The following is an 18,198-nucleotide window of genomic DNA, read 5'->3' as shown; positions in this document are numbered from 1 at the left end:
CCTCCACGTACTCAGCGAAGGTCATGGTGAGGTTTAAACCCTCGAAATCATAGTCGGCGAAGCCTGCATTGGCCTCGAGCGGCATCGACGTTGTTGCGTCCCCAGCAGAGGGGGCAGTCTCTCACTTAAAGCCACAGTGCTTCAACGAATTAGCGATTGTGACACTGCGTTCCATGAACTGGCAATAAAATGCATGGCGTCGAGCACAGTGATCTTTTTTTCCCGACTCGCTGCACTCCATAGCCGTCAGCCGACGCTGCACTAACCGTTTCCGGTACCCTTGCTCGACACACTTGATGCCGGCATCCAGCAGCTGCAGCCGGCTTGTGCAGTTGGGCGGGGGAAAAAACCTTTATGTTCCTTATGCCGGACATATCGGGTGGGTGGCATGGTGCGCTGTCCACAAAAAGCAATATTTCTCTCGCCTTAGCACCCATTTTGTTATCCAGCTGCTGCAAAAAATTGCTGAAGAGCAAAGATGTCATTCACACCTTTTTGCTGAAGTTGTAGCTGCACGGCAGTGTCTTCAAGTTCTTAAAGCACCATGGCTTTGCAAACTTTCCAACAACGAGCACCGGCAGCCTCTCGGAACCATCCTTGTTAGCACAGAATAGTGCTGTCACCTGCTCTTTACTATGCTTGCCACCATGACAGCTATCACCCTTAAAATGCAAGGGTTTGTTAGGCTGCATATGGTAAAAAGTACTGCTCTCATCGGTGTTGAAAACGTCGCAGGGCTTGCATGCAGTAATTGTCTCCTGCAGTGACTCCATCCACTCGTTCCCCATCGAAACGTCTACGGAAGTGCTTTCTCCGCAGGCGCGGCTGTAAACAATCCTGTTTGGAATTTAAAGTGATCCAACCACCCGTTCGATGCCTGAAAGTCGTCGATGCCCATATGCAATGCCACAAGGTCCGCCTTTTCTTTTAGAATGGCGCCGTCAACATTGATCGCAGAGCTCCGTGCTTGATGCAGCCACTTGACGAGAACTTTTTCTAACTTCTCATGCTGTCCTTCTTTTGCTGCTTTCCGCTTGAGCCCGAACTTGTTGGCATTCTGCGATATCACCGGTTTGTTTGCCAGGATCGTCTTCAGCGAAGATTTGGGTATCTTAATGTCCCCGGCAGTGCTGGCTTTCATGGTTCCATGCCGCTTTTCCGCTTCCTTGATAATATTCAGCTTATCGCTCAGCGACAGAACTGTCCGCTTTCGGGACGTCGTGCGTCGCGTTGCTCCACACAACTCAAAACCTCCGCTGAACGCTGGTCACTAAGATTACGACAAACACGTGCGATAAACCTAAGCCTATCCACGCTACCTTGTCGGCGATCTGCTGCTGGGAAATTGGAAAAAGAGAAACTCTTCCCCAACGCGACGAGAGGCGATGCTGCTGATAAGAGAGGAAGAAAGTGATTGCGGAGAAGAAAAGGCGCTATTTCAGCACAGCGGGTGTCGCGGGCGGCTGCTGGTGGTGGGGAGAGAAACACCTCCCTAACGCGATGAGAGGCGACGCCACCGAGAAGAGAGGGAGAAAGTGATTGCGGACAAGAAAAGGCACTATTTCAGCACAGCGGATGTCGCAGGCGGCTGCTGGTGGGGGGGGAGAGAAACACCTCCCCAACGCAACGAGAGGCGATGCCACTGAGAAGAGAGGGAGAAAGTGAATGTGGAGAAGAAAAGGGCGGCCGCTGGTGGGGGGGAGAGAGACACTTCCCCAACGCAACGAGAGGTGATGCCACTGAGAAGAGAGGGAGAAAGTGATTGTGGAAAAGAAAAGGCACTATTTCAGCACAGCGGATGTCGCAGGCGGCTGCTGGTGGGGGGGAGAGAAACACTTCCCCAACGAAAATTAACGAGAGGCGATGCCACTGAGAATAGAGGGAGAAAGTGATTGTGGAGAAGAAAAGGGCGGCCGCTGGTGGGGGGGGGGGAGAGAAACACTTCCCCACGCGACGAGAGGCGATGCCACTGAGAAGAGAGGGAGAAAGTGATTGTGGAGAAGGAAAGGGTGGCCGCTGGTGGGGGGGAGAGAAACACTTCCCCACGCGACGAGAGGCGATGCCACTGAGAAGAGAGGGAGAAAGTGATTGTGGAGAAGGAAAGGGTGGCCGCTGGTGGGGGGGGAGAGAAACACTTCCCCACGCGACGAGAGGCGATGCCACTGAGAAGAGAGGGAGAAAGTGATTGTGGAGAAGGAAAGGGTGGCCGCTGGTGGGGGGAGAGAAACACTTCCCCACGCGACGAGAGGCGATGCCACTGAGAAGAGAGGGAGAAAGTGATTGTGGAGAAGAAAAGGGCGGCCGCTGGTGGGGGGGGAAAGAAACACTTCCCCACGCGACGAGAGGCGATGCCACTGAGAAGAGAGGGAGAAAGTGATTGTGGAGAAGAAAAGAGCGGCCGCTGGTGGGGGGGAGAGAAACACTTCCCCACGCGACGAGAGGCGATGCCACTGAGAAGAGAGGGAGAAAGTGATTGTGGAGAAGGAAAGGGTGGCCGCTGGTGGGGGGGAGAGAAACACTTCCCCAACGCAACGAGAGGTGATGCCACTGAGAAGAGAGGGAGAAAGTGATTGTGGAAAAGAAAAGGCACTATTTCAGCACAGCGGATGTCGCAGGCGGCTGCTGGTGGGGGGGAGAGAAACACTTCCCCAACGAAAATTAACGAGAGGCGATGCCACTGAGAATAGAGGGAGAAAGTGATTGTGGAGAAGAAAAGGGCGGCCGCTGGTGGGGGGGGGGAGAGAAACACTTCCCCACGCGACGAGAGGCGATGCCACTGAGAAGAGAGGGAGAAAGTTATTGTGGAGAAGAAAAGGGCGGCCGCTGGTGGGGGGAGAGAAACACTTCCCCAACGCAACGAGAGGCGATGCCACTGAGAAGAGAGGGAGAAAGTTATTGTGGAGAAGAAAAGAGCGGCCGCTGGTGGGGGGGAGAGAAACACTTCCCCAACGCAACGAGAGGCGATGCCACTGAGAAGAGAGGGAGAAAGTGATTGTGGAGAAGAAAAGGGCGGCCGCTGGTGGGGGGAGAGAAACACTTCCCCAACGCAACGAGAGGCGATGCCACTGAGAAGAGAGGGAGAAAGTTATTGTGGAGAAGAAAAGAGCGGCCGCTGGTGGGGGGGAGAGAAACACTTCCCCAACGCAACGAGAGGCGATGCCACTGAGAAGAGAGGGAGAAAGTGATTGTGGAGAAGAAAAGGGCGGCCGCTGGTGGGGGGGGAGAGAAACACTTCCCCAACGCAACGAGAGGCGATGCCACTGAGAAGAGAGGGAGAAAGTGATTGTGGAGAAGAAAAGGGCGGCCGCTGGTGGGGGGGGAGAGAAACACTTCCCCAACGCAACGAGAGGCGATGCCACTGAGAAGAGAGGGAGAAAGTGATTGTGGAGAAAAGGGCGGCCGCTGGTGGGGGGGAGAGAAACACTTCCCCAACGCAACGAGAGGCGATGCCACTGAGAAGAGAGGGAGAAAGTGATTGTGGAGAAGAAAAGGGCGGCCGCTGGTGGGGGGGGGAGAGAAACACTTCCCCAACGCAACGAGAGGCGATGCCACTGAGAAGAGAGGGAGAAAGTGATTGTGGAAAAGAAAAGGCACTATTTCAGCACAGCGGATGTCGCAGGCGGCTGCTGGTGGGGGGGAGAGAAACACTTCCCCAACGAAAATTAACGAGAGGCGATGCCACTGAGAATAGAGGGAGAAAGTGATTGTGGAGAAGAAAAGGGCGGCCGCTGGTGGGGGGGAGAGAAACACTTCCCCACGCGACGAGAGGCGATGCCACTGAGAAGAGAGGGAGAAAGTGATTGTGGAGAAGGAAAGGGTGGCCGCTGGTGGGGGGGAGAGAAACACTTCCCCACGCGACGAGAGGCGATGCCACTGAGAAGAGAGGGAGAAAGTGATTGTGGAGAAGGAAAGGGTGGCCGCTGGTGGGGGGGAGAGAAACACTTCCCCAACGCAACGAGAGGCGATGCCACTGAGAAGAGAGGGAGAAAGTGATTGTGGAGAAGAAAAGGGCGGCCGCTGGTGGGGGGGGAGAGAAACACTTCCCCACGCGACGAGAGGCGATGCCACTGAGAAGAGAGGGAGAAAGTGATTGTGGAGAAGAAAAGGGAGGCCGCTGGTGGGGGGGGGGAGAGAAACACTTCCCCACGCGACGAGAGGCGATGCCACTGAGAAGAGAGGGAGAAAGTGATTATGGAGAAGAAAAGGGCGGCCGCTGGTGGGGGGGGAGAGAAACACTTCCCCAACGCAACGAGAGGCGATGCCACTGAGAAGAGAGGGAGAAAGTTATTGTGGAGAAGAAAAGAGCGGCCGCTGGTGGGGGGGAGAGAAACACTTCCCCAACGCAACGGGAGGCGATGCCACTGAGAAGAGAGGGAGAAAGTGATTGTGGAGAAGAAAAGGGCGGCCGCTGGTGGGGGGGGAGAGAAACACTTCCCCAACGCAACGAGAGGCGATGCCACTGAGAAGAGAGGGAGAAAGTGATTGTGGAGAAGAAAAGGGCGGCCGCTGGTGGGGGGGGAGAGAAACACTTCCCCAACGCAACGAGAGGCGATGCCACTGAGAAGAGAGGGAGAAAGTGATTGTGGAGAAGAAAAGGGCGGCCGCTGGTGGGGGGAGAGAAACACTTCCCCAACGCAACGAGAGGCGATGCCACTGAGAAGAGAGGGAGAAAGTTATTGTGGAGAAGAAAAGAGCGGCCGCTGGTGGGGGGGAGAGAAACACTTCCCCAACGCAACGAGAGGTGATGCCACTGAGAAGAGAGGGAGAAAGTGATTGTGGAAAAGAAAAGGCACTATTTCAGCACAGCGGATGTCGCAGGCGGCTGCTGGTGGGGGGGAGAGAAACACTTCCCCAACGAAAATTAACGAGAGGCGATGCCACTGAGAATAGAGGGAGAAAGTGATTGTGGAGAAGAAAAGGGCGGCCGCTGGTGGGGGGGGGGGAGAGAAACACTTCCCCACGCGACGAGAGGCGATGCCACTGAGAAGAGAGGGAGAAAGTGATTGTGGAGAAGAAAAGGGCGGCCGCTGGTGGGGGGAGAGAGAAACACTTCCCCACGCGACGAGAGGCGATGCCACTGAGAAGAGAGGGAGAAAGTTATTGTGGAGAAGAAAAGGGCGGCCGCTGGTGGGGGGGGGGAGAGAAACACTTCCCCACGCGACGAGAGGCGATGCCACTGAGAAGAGAGGGAGAAAGTGATTGTGGAGAAGGAAAGGGTGGCCGCTGGTGGGGGGGGGGAGAGAAACACTTCCCCAACGCAACGAGAGGCGATGCCACTGAGAAGAGAGGGAGAAAGTGATTGTGGAGAAGAAAAGGGCGGCCGCTGGTGGGGGGGGGAGAGAAACACTTCCCCGCGCGACGAGAGGCGATGCCACTGAGAAGAGAGGGAGAAAGTGATTGTGGAGAAGAAAAGGGCGGCCGCTGGTGGGGGGGGAGAGAAACACTTCCCCAACGCAACGAGAGGCGATGCCACTGAGAAGAGAGGGAGAAAGTGATTGTGGAGAAGAAAAGGGCGGCCGCTGGTGGGGGGGGGAGAGAAACACTTCCCCAACGCAACGAGAGGCGATGCCACTGAGAAGAGAGGGAGAAAGTTATTGTGGAGAAGAAAAGAGCGGCCGCTGGTGGGGGGGAGAGAAACACTTCCCCAACGCAACGAGAGGCGATGCCACTGAGAAGAGAGGGAGAAAGTGATTGTGGAGAAGAAAAGGGCGGCCGCTGGTGGGGAGGGAGAGAAACACTTCCCCAACGCAACGAGAGGCGATGCCACTGAGAAGAGAGGGAGAAAGTGATTGTGGAGAAGAAAAGGGCGGCCGCTGGTGGGGGGGGAGAGAAACACTTCCCCAACGCAACGAGAGGCGATGCCACTGAGAAGAGAGGGAGAAAGTGATTGTGGAGAAGAAAAGGGCGGCCGCTGGTGGGGGGGAGAGAAACACTTCCCCAACGCAACGAGAGGCGATGCCACTGAGAAGAGAGGGAGAAAGTTATTGTGGAGAAGAAAAGAGCGGCCGCTGGTGGGGGGAGAGAAACACTTCCCCAACGCAACGAGAGGTGATGCCACTGAGAAGAGAGGGAGAAAGTGATTGTGGAAAAGAAAAGGCACTATTTCAGCACAGCGGATGTCGCAGGCGGCTGCTGGTGGGGGGGAGAGAAACACTTCCCCAACGAAAATTAACGAGAGGCGATGCCACTGAGAATAGAGGGAGAAAGTGATTGTGGAGAAGAAAAGGGCGGCCGCTGGTGGGGGGGGGAGAGAAACACTTCCCCACGCGACGAGAGGCGATGCCACTGAGAAGAGAGGGAGAAAGTGATTGTGGAGAAGAAAAGGGCGGCCGCTGGTGGGGGGGGGGAGAGAAACACTTCCCCACGCGACGAGAGGCGATGCCACTGAGAAGAGAGGGAGAAAGTTATTGTGGAGAAGAAAAGAGCGGCCGCTGGTGGGGGGGAGAGAAACACTTCCCCAACGCAACGAGAGGCGATGCCACTGAGAATAGAGGGAGAAAGTGATTGTGGAGAAGAAAAGGGCGGCCGCTGGTGGGGGGGGAGAGAAACACTTCCCCACGCGACGAGAGGCGATGCCACTGAGAAGAGAGGGAGAAAGTGATTGTGGAGAAGAAAAGGGCGGCCGCTGGTGGGGGGAGAGAAACACTTCCCCAACGCAACGAGAGGCGATGCCACTGAGAAGAGAGGGAGAAAGTTATTGTGGAGAAGAAAAGAAAGGCCGCTGGTGGGGGGGAGAGAAACACTTCCCCAACGCAACGAGAGGCGATGCCACTGAGAAGAGAGGGAGAAAGTGATTGTGGAGAAGAAAAGGGCGGCCGCTGGTGGGGGGGGAGAGAAACACTTCCCCAACGCAACGAGAGGCGATGCCACTGAGAAGAGAGGGAGAAAGTGATTGTGGAGAAGAAAAGGGCGGCCGCTGGTGGGGGGGGAGAGAAACACTTCCCCAACGCAACGAGAGGCGATGCCACTGAGAAGAGAGGGAGAAAGTTATTGTGGAGAAGAAAAGAGCGGCCGCTGGTGGGGGGGAGAGAAACACTTCCCCAACGCAACGAGAGGCGATGCCACTGAGAAGAGAGGGAGAAAGTGATTGTGGAGAAGAAAAGGGCGGCCGCTGGTGGGGGGGGAGAGAAACACTTCCCCAACGCAACGAGAGGCGATGCCACTGAGAAGAGAGGGAGAAAGTGATTGTGGAGAAGAAAAGGGCGGCCGCTGGTGGGGGGGAGAGAAACACTTCCCCAACGCAACGAGAGGCGATGCCACTGAGAAGAGAGGGAGAAAGTGATTGTGGAATAGAAAAGGGCGGCCGCTGGTGGGGGGGGGGAGAGAAACACTTCCCCAACGCAACGAGAGGCGATGCCACTGAGAAGAGAGGGAGAAAGTTATTGTGGAGAAGAAAAGAGCGGCCGCTGGTGGGGGGGAGAGAAACACTTCCCCAACGCAACGAGAGGCGATGCCACTGAGAAGAGAGGGAGAAAGTGATTGTGGAGAAGAAAAGGGCGGCCGCTGGTGGGGGGGGAGAGAGACACTTAACCAATGCAACGAAAGGTGATGCCACCGAGAAGAGAGGGAGAAAGTGATTGTGGAAAAGAAAAGGCACTATTTCAGCACAGCGGATGTCGCAGGCGGCTGCTGGTGGGGGGAGAGAAACACTTCCCCAACGAAAATTAACGAGAGGCGATGCCACTGAGAAGAGAGGGAGAAAGTGATTGTGGAGAAGGAAAGGGTGGCCGCTGGTGGGGGGGAGAGAAACACTTCCCCAACGCAACGAGAGGCGATGCCACTGAGAAGAGAGGGAGAAAGTGATTGTGGAGAAGAAAAGGGCGGCCGCTGGTGGGGGGGGAGAGAAACACTTCCCCACGCGACGAGAGGCGATGCCACTGAGAAGAGAGGGAGAAAGTGATTGTGGAGAAGAAAAGGGAGGCCGCTGGTGGGGGGGGGAGAGAAACACTTCCCCACGCGACGAGAGGCGATGCCACTGAGAAGAGAGGGAGAAAGTGATTATGGAGAAGAAAAGGGCGGCCGCTGGTGGGGGGGGAGAGAAACACTTCCCCAACGCAACGAGAGGCGATGCCACTGAGAAGAGAGGGAGAAAGTTATTGTGGAGAAGAAAAGAGCGGCCGCTGGTGGGGGGGAGAGAAACACTTCCCCAACGCAACGGGAGGCGATGCCACTGAGAAGAGAGGGAGAAAGTGATTGTGGAGAAGAAAAGGGCGGCCGCTGGTGGGGGGGGAGAGAAACACTTCCCCAACGCAACGAGAGGCGATGCCACTGAGAAGAGAGGGAGAAAGTGATTGTGGAGAAGAAAAGGGCGGCCGCTGGTGGGGGGGGAGAGAAACACTTCCCCAACGCAACGAGAGGCGATGCCACTGAGAAGAGAGGGAGAAAGTGATTGTGGAGAAGAAAAGGGCGGCCGCTGGTGGGGGGAGAGAAACACTTCCCCAACGCAACGAGAGGCGATGCCACTGAGAAGAGAGGGAGAAAGTTATTGTGGAGAAGAAAAGAGCGGCCGCTGGTGGGGGGGAGAGAAACACTTCCCCAACGCAACGAGAGGTGATGCCACTGAGAAGAGAGGGAGAAAGTGATTGTGGAAAAGAAAAGGCACTATTTCAGCACAGCGGATGTCGCAGGCGGCTGCTGGTGGGGGGGAGAGAAACACTTCCCCAACGAAAATTAACGAGAGGCGATGCCACTGAGAATAGAGGGAGAAAGTGATTGTGGAGAAGAAAAGGGCGGCCGCTGGTGGGGGGGGAGAGAAACACTTCCCCACGCGACGAGAGGCGATGCCACTGAGAAGAGAGGGAGAAAGTGATTGTGGAGAAGAAAAGGGCGGCCGCTGGTGGGGGGAGAGAGAAACACTTCCCCACGCGACGAGAGGCGATGCCACTGAGAAGAGAGGGAGAAAGTTATTGTGGAGAAGAAAAGGGCGGCCGCTGGTGGGGGGGGGGGGAGAGAAACACTTCCCCACGCGACGAGAGGCGATGCCACTGAGAAGAGAGGGAGAAAGTGATTGTGGAGAAGGAAAGGGTGGCCGCTGGTGGGGGGGGGGAGAGAAACACTTCCCCAACGCAACGAGAGGCGATGCCACTGAGAAGAGAGGGAGAAAGTGATTGTGGAGAAGAAAAGGGCGGCCGCTGGTGGGGGGGGGGAGAGAAACACTTCCCCGCGCGACGAGAGGCGATGCCACTGAGAAGAGAGGGAGAAAGTGATTGTGGAGAAGAAAAGGGCGGCCGCTGGTGGGGGGGGAGAGAAACACTTCCCCAACGCAACGAGAGGCGATGCCACTGAGAAGAGAGGGAGAAAGTGATTGTGGAGAAGAAAAGGGCGGCCGCTGGTGGGGGGGGGAGAGAAACACTTCCCCAACGCAACGAGAGGCGATGCCACTGAGAAGAGAGGGAGAAAGTTATTGTGGAGAAGAAAAGAGCGGCCGCTGGTGGGGGGGAGAGAAACACTTCCCCAACGCAACGAGAGGCGATGCCACTGAGAAGAGAGGGAGAAAGTGATTGTGGAGAAGAAAAGGGCGGCCGCTGGTGGGGAGGGAGAGAAACACTTCCCCAACGCAACGAGAGGCGATGCCACTGAGAAGAGAGGGAGAAAGTGATTGTGGAGAAGAAAAGGGCGGCCGCTGGTGGGGGGGGAGAGAAACACTTCCCCAACGCAACGAGAGGCGATGCCACTGAGAAGAGAGGGAGAAAGTGATTGTGGAGAAGAAAAGGGCGGCCGCTGGTGGGGGGGAGAGAAACACTTCCCCAACGCAACGAGAGGCGATGCCACTGAGAAGAGAGGGAGAAAGTTATTGTGGAGAAGAAAAGAGCGGCCGCTGGTGGGGGGAGAGAAACACTTCCCCAACGCAACGAGAGGTGATGCCACTGAGAAGAGAGGGAGAAAGTGATTGTGGAAAAGAAAAGGCACTATTTCAGCACAGCGGATGTCGCAGGCGGCTGCTGGTGGGGGGGAGAGAAACACTTCCCCAACGAAAATTAACGAGAGGCGATGCCACTGAGAATAGAGGGAGAAAGTGATTGTGGAGAAGAAAAGGGCGGCCGCTGGTGGGGGGGGGAGAGAAACACTTCCCCACGCGACGAGAGGCGATGCCACTGAGAAGAGAGGGAGAAAGTGATTGTGGAGAAGAAAAGGGCGGCCGCTGGTGGGGGGGGGAGAGAAACACTTCCCCACGCGACGAGAGGCGATGCCACTGAGAAGAGAGGGAGAAAGTTATTGTGGAGAAGAAAAGAGCGGCCGCTGGTGGGGGGAGAGAAACACTTCCCCAACGCAACGAGAGGCGATGCCACTGAGAATAGAGGGAGAAAGTGATTGTGGAGAAGAAAAGGGCGGCCGCTGGTGGGGGGGGAGAGAAACACTTCCCCACGCGACGAGAGGCGATGCCACTGAGAAGAGAGGGAGAAAGTGATTGTGGAGAAGAAAAGGGCGGCCGCTGGTGGGGGGAGAGAAACACTTCCCCAACGCAACGAGAGGCGATGCCACTGAGAAGAGAGGGAGAAAGTTATTGTGGAGAAGAAAAGAGCGGCCGCTGGTGGGGGGGAGAGAAACACTTCCCCAACGCAACGAGAGGCGATGCCACTGAGAAGAGAGGGAGAAAGTGATTGTGGAGAAGAAAAGGGCGGCCGCTGGTGGGGGGGGAGAGAAACACTTCCCCAACGCAACGAGAGGCGATGCCACTGAGAAGAGAGGGAGAAAGTGATTGTGGAGAAGAAAAGGGCGGCCGCTGGTGGGGGGGGAGAGAAACACTTCCCCAACGCAACGAGAGGCGATGCCACTGAGAAGAGAGGGAGAAAGTTATTGTGGAGAAGAAAAGAGCGGCCGCTGGTGGGGGGGAGAGAAACACTTCCCCAACGCAACGAGAGGCGATGCCACTGAGAAGAGAGGGAGAAAGTGATTGTGGAGAAGAAAAGGGCGGCCGCTGGTGGGGGGGGAGAGAAACACTTCCCCAACGCAACGAGAGGCGATGCCACTGAGAAGAGAGGGAGAAAGTGATTGTGGAGAAGAAAAGGGCGGCCGCTGGTGGGGGGGAGAGAAACACTTCCCCAACGCAACGAGAGGCGATGCCACTGAGAAGAGAGGGAGAAAGTGATTGTGGAATAGAAAAGGGCGGCCGCTGGTGGGGGGGGGGAGAGAAACACTTCCCCAACGCAACGAGAGGCGATGCCACTGAGAAGAGAGGGAGAAAGTTATTGTGGAGAAGAAAAGAGCGGCCGCTGGTGGGGGGGAGAGAAACACTTCCCCAACGCAACGAGAGGCGATGCCACTGAGAAGAGAGGGAGAAAGTGATTGTGGAGAAGAAAAGGGCGGCCGCTGGTGGGGGGGGAGAGAGACACTTAACCAATGCAACGAAAGGTGATGCCACCGAGAAGAGAGGGAGAAAGTGATTGTGGAAAAGAAAAGGCACTATTTCAGCACAGCGGATGTCGCAGGCGGCTGCTGGTGGGGGGAGAGAAACACTTCCCCAACGAAAATTAACGAGAGGCGATGCCACTGAGAATAGAGGGAGAAAGTGATTGTGGAGAAGAAAAGGGCGGCCGCTGGTGGGGGGGGGAGAGAAACACTTCCCCACGCGACGAGAGGCGATGCCACTGAGAAGAGAGGGAGAAAGTGATTGTGGAGAAGAAAAGGGTGGCCGCTGGTGGGGGGGAGAGAAACACTTCCCCAACGCAAGGTGAGGTGATGCCACCGAGAAGAGAAGGAGAGAGTGATTGTGGAAAAGAAAAGGCACTATTTTTGCACAGCGAGCGTTGCGGGTGGCTGCTGGTGGAGGAGAGAGAAACAAACGATGAGACGATGCAGGAAAGAAAGCGAGCGAACCGGGCGAGTGGTGTCAAGCACTCCGCATGCGGAGAGATGGAGCGAGGAAAGAGACCCGCGGCACTTTTCTTTCGTCTGCCTTCCGTCCCATGCTTCACGAGGGTTGTCGTATAACGCTGGCTAAGCATGAAATTGCGTCGGATAACCGGGGTCTTTAATGCGTTGCTTCTATGGGGACTTCGCCGGGACTATGCTAATCTGTTGTAAAACCTTGATCGTCGCAATACCGGGGGACGTGTAACCATGGCTCCACTGTATTGTGATAAATTGGCTAGACTGTACCATTGTTTCTAGAACGGGAAATTTGCCGGCTCCACATCGATTCACCATACAAAGCAGGCTATGTAATCGATCTTGGACATTATTACTTGCAAAATTTAAGATATTATGAGGGAAGAAATTATTTCTGGATTTTCGAGGGCCTTGAAAACATACTTTTCAATTTCAAGGGATCTTGAAGGCGTGTGCACACCCTGTGCAATGCTCATGCCTTGTACTGGTGCTCCTTAATAAGAGGAAGCTTTACCAAGCCCGTGACATTCCCATAGGGTCAATGGGGCTGTTTATCGCAGGCGACGCTAGCGCTGCCTGGATTCTAACGGTAGTTGCACTGATACCAGAAAAATGTTTACTTACTAATAATAGATAATGTTTTGAATATTATTCCCTTACAATCTAAATTTAGAGATGACAGGTGGCGTCTGAATAATTGTTAGTTGCTTAGAAAGTTACATGCATATCGAAAGCGCAATGACGCTTGTGAGGAATACTGCACAGCAGACGACCGACACCAGCGTCGTCTGCTTCTGCTATTGCTTTTGCGCTGCCCACTTGCTTTGGCCAGGTATATCCCACTATATATATATTCTTATTTACCTTTGATATATACTCACTTATATATATATATATATATATATATATTCATATTTACCTTTGAATGTGGGCACTGCTTCATAGGCCAAGAGAAATCACGACGCTAATCACACTAACTTGCTCCTAATAAACAGCTTTATTATACCATCATCAATGTTTACATGAAATAAAAAGCACATAAATAGCGTTTCAAAGATATACTGGTGCGTAACATGCATAGTTGTTTATGTGCAAACAGATACTACGTTCAGTGTTGCCACACATTTCTGGTGAACACAAGCTGTCCGCCACTGAATGAAGAAACACATCCGACCACATAATGCCGTCACACGCTGGTATATTGATAAAGTTCTTCCACTTTTGTAGCTGAAGATGTCACGTCACTTAGTTCACAATATTCATAAACTGCAACTTGATTTGAGCCAGTGCTTTCTGTTTAAGCAGAAACACGTAGCTCTCACAAGGGCGAATTCTGTTGCGAATGTTCGACTTCTGGTCCATAATGCCTGTTCTCTCGCAGTTAACGATTCGAGAAGTCATGTTACAAAAATTTTCAGCGTTTAAGCTGAATTTGCTTCGGAAAACTTATAATTTCAGATAGAAATGTTTTTCTGTACGTGCGGGTTTGATGCCTTGCAAATAAAGTTTACATAATAAAGGCTTAGCTGGCGTTTTGCATACCGCTGCCGGCGGTGCGCTGTCGTCGTTTCGATGGTGGCGCCACCCCAAGGCTTGGATGTGAAACATGCAACATGCCACAGGCTTGGCTTTACCTAGGGCGTTCCTGTCTGTATATGCATAGAAACAGTTGCACTGAATTTGATTAAATTTGTTGCATGAAGAAAAAAGTCAAATTTAGTGACTGTAGGAAACAAATGTTTATTTAGACCATAAATTTTAAAAAAAGATAGAGGTTGAAAAAAAGCTCGGGTACCACGTTTTCAACGTCATAATAAATATTGATATCACAATTCTAGAAACTACACATTTTAAGATGTCTAAAGTAGACAAAATTGACATGCCACTTTGTAACACACCATCGATTTGCGCGTAGGGCTTCGTAACTATTGTAACAATTTTATGTCCACTGTAACTTAATATGTCATATTTCTTAGCTTTAGGTGCTCTAATAGATGCAGTTTACAAAACTGTGATAACCTTTTTTGGTGTAGAGTACTGAATTTGTAAACGTGCTTAAATATTTTAAAAACTTACCAACGTTCAGCAGGTTTCATAAAATATGAGACCCTAAATCAACATTCTCTTTCGTGCAGTTGTCAAGATGTAACTTTTTCTCTTAAATGCAACAGATTTCACTCAGGAAGCTGTAGCAGTTGTCTCATGGGAGCATCTCTGCGTTTTACATGTGTTAGAGCAAAAATATTGAAGTTGGCACCGAGCTAAAGCTTCCTCTTAATGTGTCTGCTTAAAAGAAACATCTTTGCTGGAAATCGAGCTGCAATTCTGCAGGGATGTACAAGTGTGCTGTTTATTCTCTTTGCTTGCCTGATGTGCTGAAGGTGACATAGCTCTTGCTGCTCTTCTGTATCATAAGAACTTCAATGAAAACTGCAGTGGTTGATACATATAGCACACACTTATGTTCACTGCTGTGCTTATGTATATTACTGTCGTTCGTTGCCAGTTTGCTTGTCTAAACAGTTGTTTGAACCTTTTGAGAGTTCCACAATTTCACATAAATGCAGGAGTCTGAAAGCCTATTTTGTCTTTTTTTCAGGATGTGTGGAAGTTGAGGGCCCGCCATGTTCGAGGCCAGCAGGGGAACCTATAAGTTTCACATGGTGCTGTGGTGGCGGTACATATATAGCTCAAGGAGTCAAGAAGAACCACTTGGTCATAACCAGAGAGCTTAACACCGGCAATTTACAGCTCTATTTTTGGACCTTCTTACCATGTAAGATAAAATGGGGTTGAATGGGATTGTTTTCATTTTTTGTGTCTTTCTCACTGTGAATTTGCAGGAGCACTGTCACAAGATTTCTAAGCTCATGCTGATCAGCTTGGCACTACTCGTGAATCCATTTGACGAGGTACTAATAGACATGTAGATATTGAAGACCATCTACCTTCAGGGTGCAGTGCCTCAGGATATAGACTTCAAAGTGGCACTAAGGCATCTTGTGATGTGGATACAACCATGGAGGCAGAGGACAGAATGCGAGCCTCAATCGAGACAAACACTTGTACCTCTGCTGTTTCTCCTTTGGTAGTGACTACAGTGACGGGGCCCGGCACTTTAACATCTGTACTACAGTGACGGGGCCCGGCACTTTAACATCTGTAGTACAGTGACGGGGCCCGGTACTTTAACATATACACTACAGTGACGGGGCCCGGCGCTTTAACCTCGGCCCTGCAGTGACGGGGCCCGTCTCCTTAACCAGAGACGGGACCGGCACTTTACGTCAACACTGTAGCGACATCAATGGCCGCACTTCTTTCAAACATTCTATGCAAACAACCGTCGGTGTAGTGTTGTTGTTAAAGCGACGGGCCCCGTCACCGTAGTGTGGATGTTAAAGTACCGGGCCCCGTCACTGTAGCGCAGATGTTAAAGTGCCGGGCCCCGTTGCTGTAGTCACTACCTTCTCCTTTGCCTATTATTTTTCTTAGAAATGAGAAGCATAGGCTGTGAACGAAAATAAGCTTGTAATCATGGTTCTTGCCATTCGGTGGCTCGGTGTGGATACTTCCTGTGCACGAGTGCAGTTTACAGTACTACCACCACATCACAACCGGCTGTGGCTACCGGAAACACTAATGCCACTGTCGGGTGCTTTCAATATTCAAACAGAAATGAGCTGTAGTAGAAGAGCATGTAATTATTTGTCACACTCTGAAAAATGAAGAGGCACCATACCTTGGTGGTTGTGTCAATACGTAGCTATTGCAGCAAAAGAGAACTACGTACCATCTGTGCCCGTACTCCTTGAAAAGGGCCTTGCAACAGCTTTATAGGAAGGAGTGCTATTTGTTATCGATGTGCATCACCTTGTTAACTGCCAAAAGCTTTTGAATGTGCCTCGTATGGCTACCATTGCTCATTAGCTATCATATGTTGTTCCTGGCTGGTGTCCCTACTGCGTTAAAAACTGTGCCAATGTGCCAGTGCTGTGGTGTACTGGATTAGGGCAGTGTGTCATTCGATGTTGCAACAATGGCGTCGGGTGCTGGAGCACATTGACCTACTCTGCAGCACTGTCTGTCTTTTTTCTTAGAATATTCTTCTTCACAAACCAGGCAAGTAACAGTGCAAAGTCCTTCATTGAAAGATCCGAACCATAAAATAGGATTTTGCTACAAAAGTTTAGCTAGAACAAAGCAGCAATAAGTTTGAAATCTTCGTAAAAAAATTTTTGACAGAAAAACGCTGGGGACATGCAGGTGCAACACAGGCCTTCTGGGATGAACAGTTGCAGTTCTCGCAGAGGCCTATGTTTATCGTGCAGAGCTCGCTGCAGCTTGTGTTGCCACACTTGTGCATTTTGGTATAAGCGTGGTAGGCACAACTGTTGGCAAAAGCTACTTTTGTTTACCTTTTATTCGTCACATTCCCTTCCAAATGCCCAGTGCAAGTTCATACTTCTGTAGTCGGGGCCCTCTCTGCTGTGTTCCTGCCCTCTGGAGTTCTTTTGCAGAGGGAAATGCCTACGCAACAGTGATAGCATTCGTCCTAGCTGATCACTATTTTTTCTTTAGCGAAACCGCTATGCCGGCTGATGCAGGAGAAAGTATACTCATGGAGCCCATCTGGCACAATCCAGGTGTTATTTCTTGGGCTGCCTCATCCTTGTGTATTTCCGCATATATGCATATTGTTACGGTGAAGTGAAGGAAGACGTTGAGTTGGACTAGAGAAAGACGAAGTCTGGCGGTTGCCTGAACGCCATATCCATCATTTGTAAATATAAGTTATTTTACACTCGTGGGCCTGCTTTCTTCCCGCAACATTTTGGTGGAAGGTGCGGGGTACCACCACGGAACTTCGCAGCGGACGTCATCTACCTGCTGCCACAATGGCAAATCAACCGACACAAGCGACAACGCCTCGGCAGCCCGTGCCCACGGTCATCCTCACTCACCCACGGGACCCGGGAACATTTTGTGGCACGGACAACGTCGACGTCGAGGACTGGCTTACGATGTACGAGCGAGTGTGCGACAACAACAGGTGGGATCCTACAATGATGCTTGCAAACGTAATATTTTATCTGAAGGGAACTGCGAAGCAATGGTATGACACACATGAAGCTGACCTAACGAGCTGGGATGTTTGCAAAGAAAAAATGCGAGACCTGTTCGGCAGACCTGTCGGTCGTCAGCTGGCAGCTAAAAAAGAACTTGCGTGCCGCGCTCAGACGTCCACAGAATCCTATGTCGTGTACATACAGGATGTGCTGGCCCTCTGTCGCAAGGCTGATGACAACATGACCGAGGCAGACAAGATTGGCCATATATTGAAAGGTATTGCAGACGATGCCTTCAATCTCTTGATGTGTAAGGATTGTGCCACTGTGGATGCAATTATTAAGGAGTGCCGGCGCTTCGAACAAGCGAAGGGCCGCCGCGTCACTCAAACTTTCGACCGGTTGCCCAATACCGCCGCGACATCTTCTTGCGAAGACCCGCCGAGGTTCGTTCAGCCCGCAGGACCGGAAGAAATAACGCGCATCGTTCGCCGTGAGCTTGAGGCCATGGCCCCGGCTCCCGTTCGTTCAGACTGTCGGGAAAGCGTACCCGCTATCTCCCTTATACAAGCGGTCGTTCGGGAGGAAATAGCAAGTTTGGGCATTCCATCTCTCTGCTCAGTCCGCCATACCAACACCTACCAAATTTCTCCGACCGCTCGCTCCCGGACGCAAAGCTTTCCACCACTCCGTCGCAACCCAGCTGAATGGCGCACAGCGGATGATAAACCCATCTGTTTTAATTGTTCCGGTATTGGACACATCGCCCGTCATTGCCGCAACCACTGGTCGTCGCCTCCTCGGTGGTCGTCTCCGAGTCACTACAGCCAAGTACCCGACAATCGCACTTTCTCGCCCTATACGCCGACTAGGAACATCAACGCCGACAGTGCTCCACCAAGATCCAGCCGATCCCCGTCTCCGCAAGGTCGTAGGTCCCGTTCGCCTCTCGTTCACCGCTCTTCGTCCCCTTCTGCAACCGGTCGCTTCGCTTCGGGAAACTAGGCGGTGCAGCTCCCGGAGGTGAAGCTGCAACTCCGACCCGGCCCACAAATCCTCTATTGACCCTGCCTACATGTGGAAACCTGCTGGACATTGAAGTCGATGGCGTTCCTGTTAGATCTCTCGTTGATACAGGAGCGCAGCTTTCAGTTATGAGCGCTGCTCTCCGCCGCCGGCTCAAAAAGGTTCTGACCCCCGCCGTACCGTGCACCGTGCGAGTCGCCGATGGGAGTACGTCACCTGTCCTTGGAATGTGCACAGCACGTGTGACCATTGGAGGCCATTATACCGTTGTTCT

At 52.7% G+C, this 18,198-nt stretch overlaps 1 protein-coding gene across 4 annotated transcripts in view; it reads left to right on the top strand.

Annotated features, from left to right (window-relative positions):
* Positions 1-14,640, top strand: part of LOC135921807 (probable phytanoyl-CoA dioxygenase) — an 87,451-nt gene extending 72,811 nt beyond the window's left edge. For all 4 annotated transcript variants that reach the window (XM_065456137.1, XM_065456140.1, XM_065456141.1 and 1 more), the window contains one exon: positions 14,429-14,640. In XM_065456137.1, coding sequence (XP_065312209.1) covers positions 14,429-14,482 — 54 coding nt within the window. In that variant the 3' untranslated portion in view covers positions 14,483-14,640. The remainder of the gene's footprint in view (positions 1-14,428) is intronic.
* The last annotated feature ends 3,558 nt before the right edge of the window (positions 14,641-18,198 follow it).

This window comes from Dermacentor albipictus, chromosome 6 (genome assembly GCF_038994185.2).
Source record: "Dermacentor albipictus isolate Rhodes 1998 colony chromosome 6, USDA_Dalb.pri_finalv2, whole genome shotgun sequence".
NCBI lineage: Eukaryota > Metazoa > Arthropoda > Arachnida > Ixodida > Ixodidae > Dermacentor > Dermacentor albipictus.
This window is presented reverse-complemented; position numbering and strand designations above follow the sequence as displayed.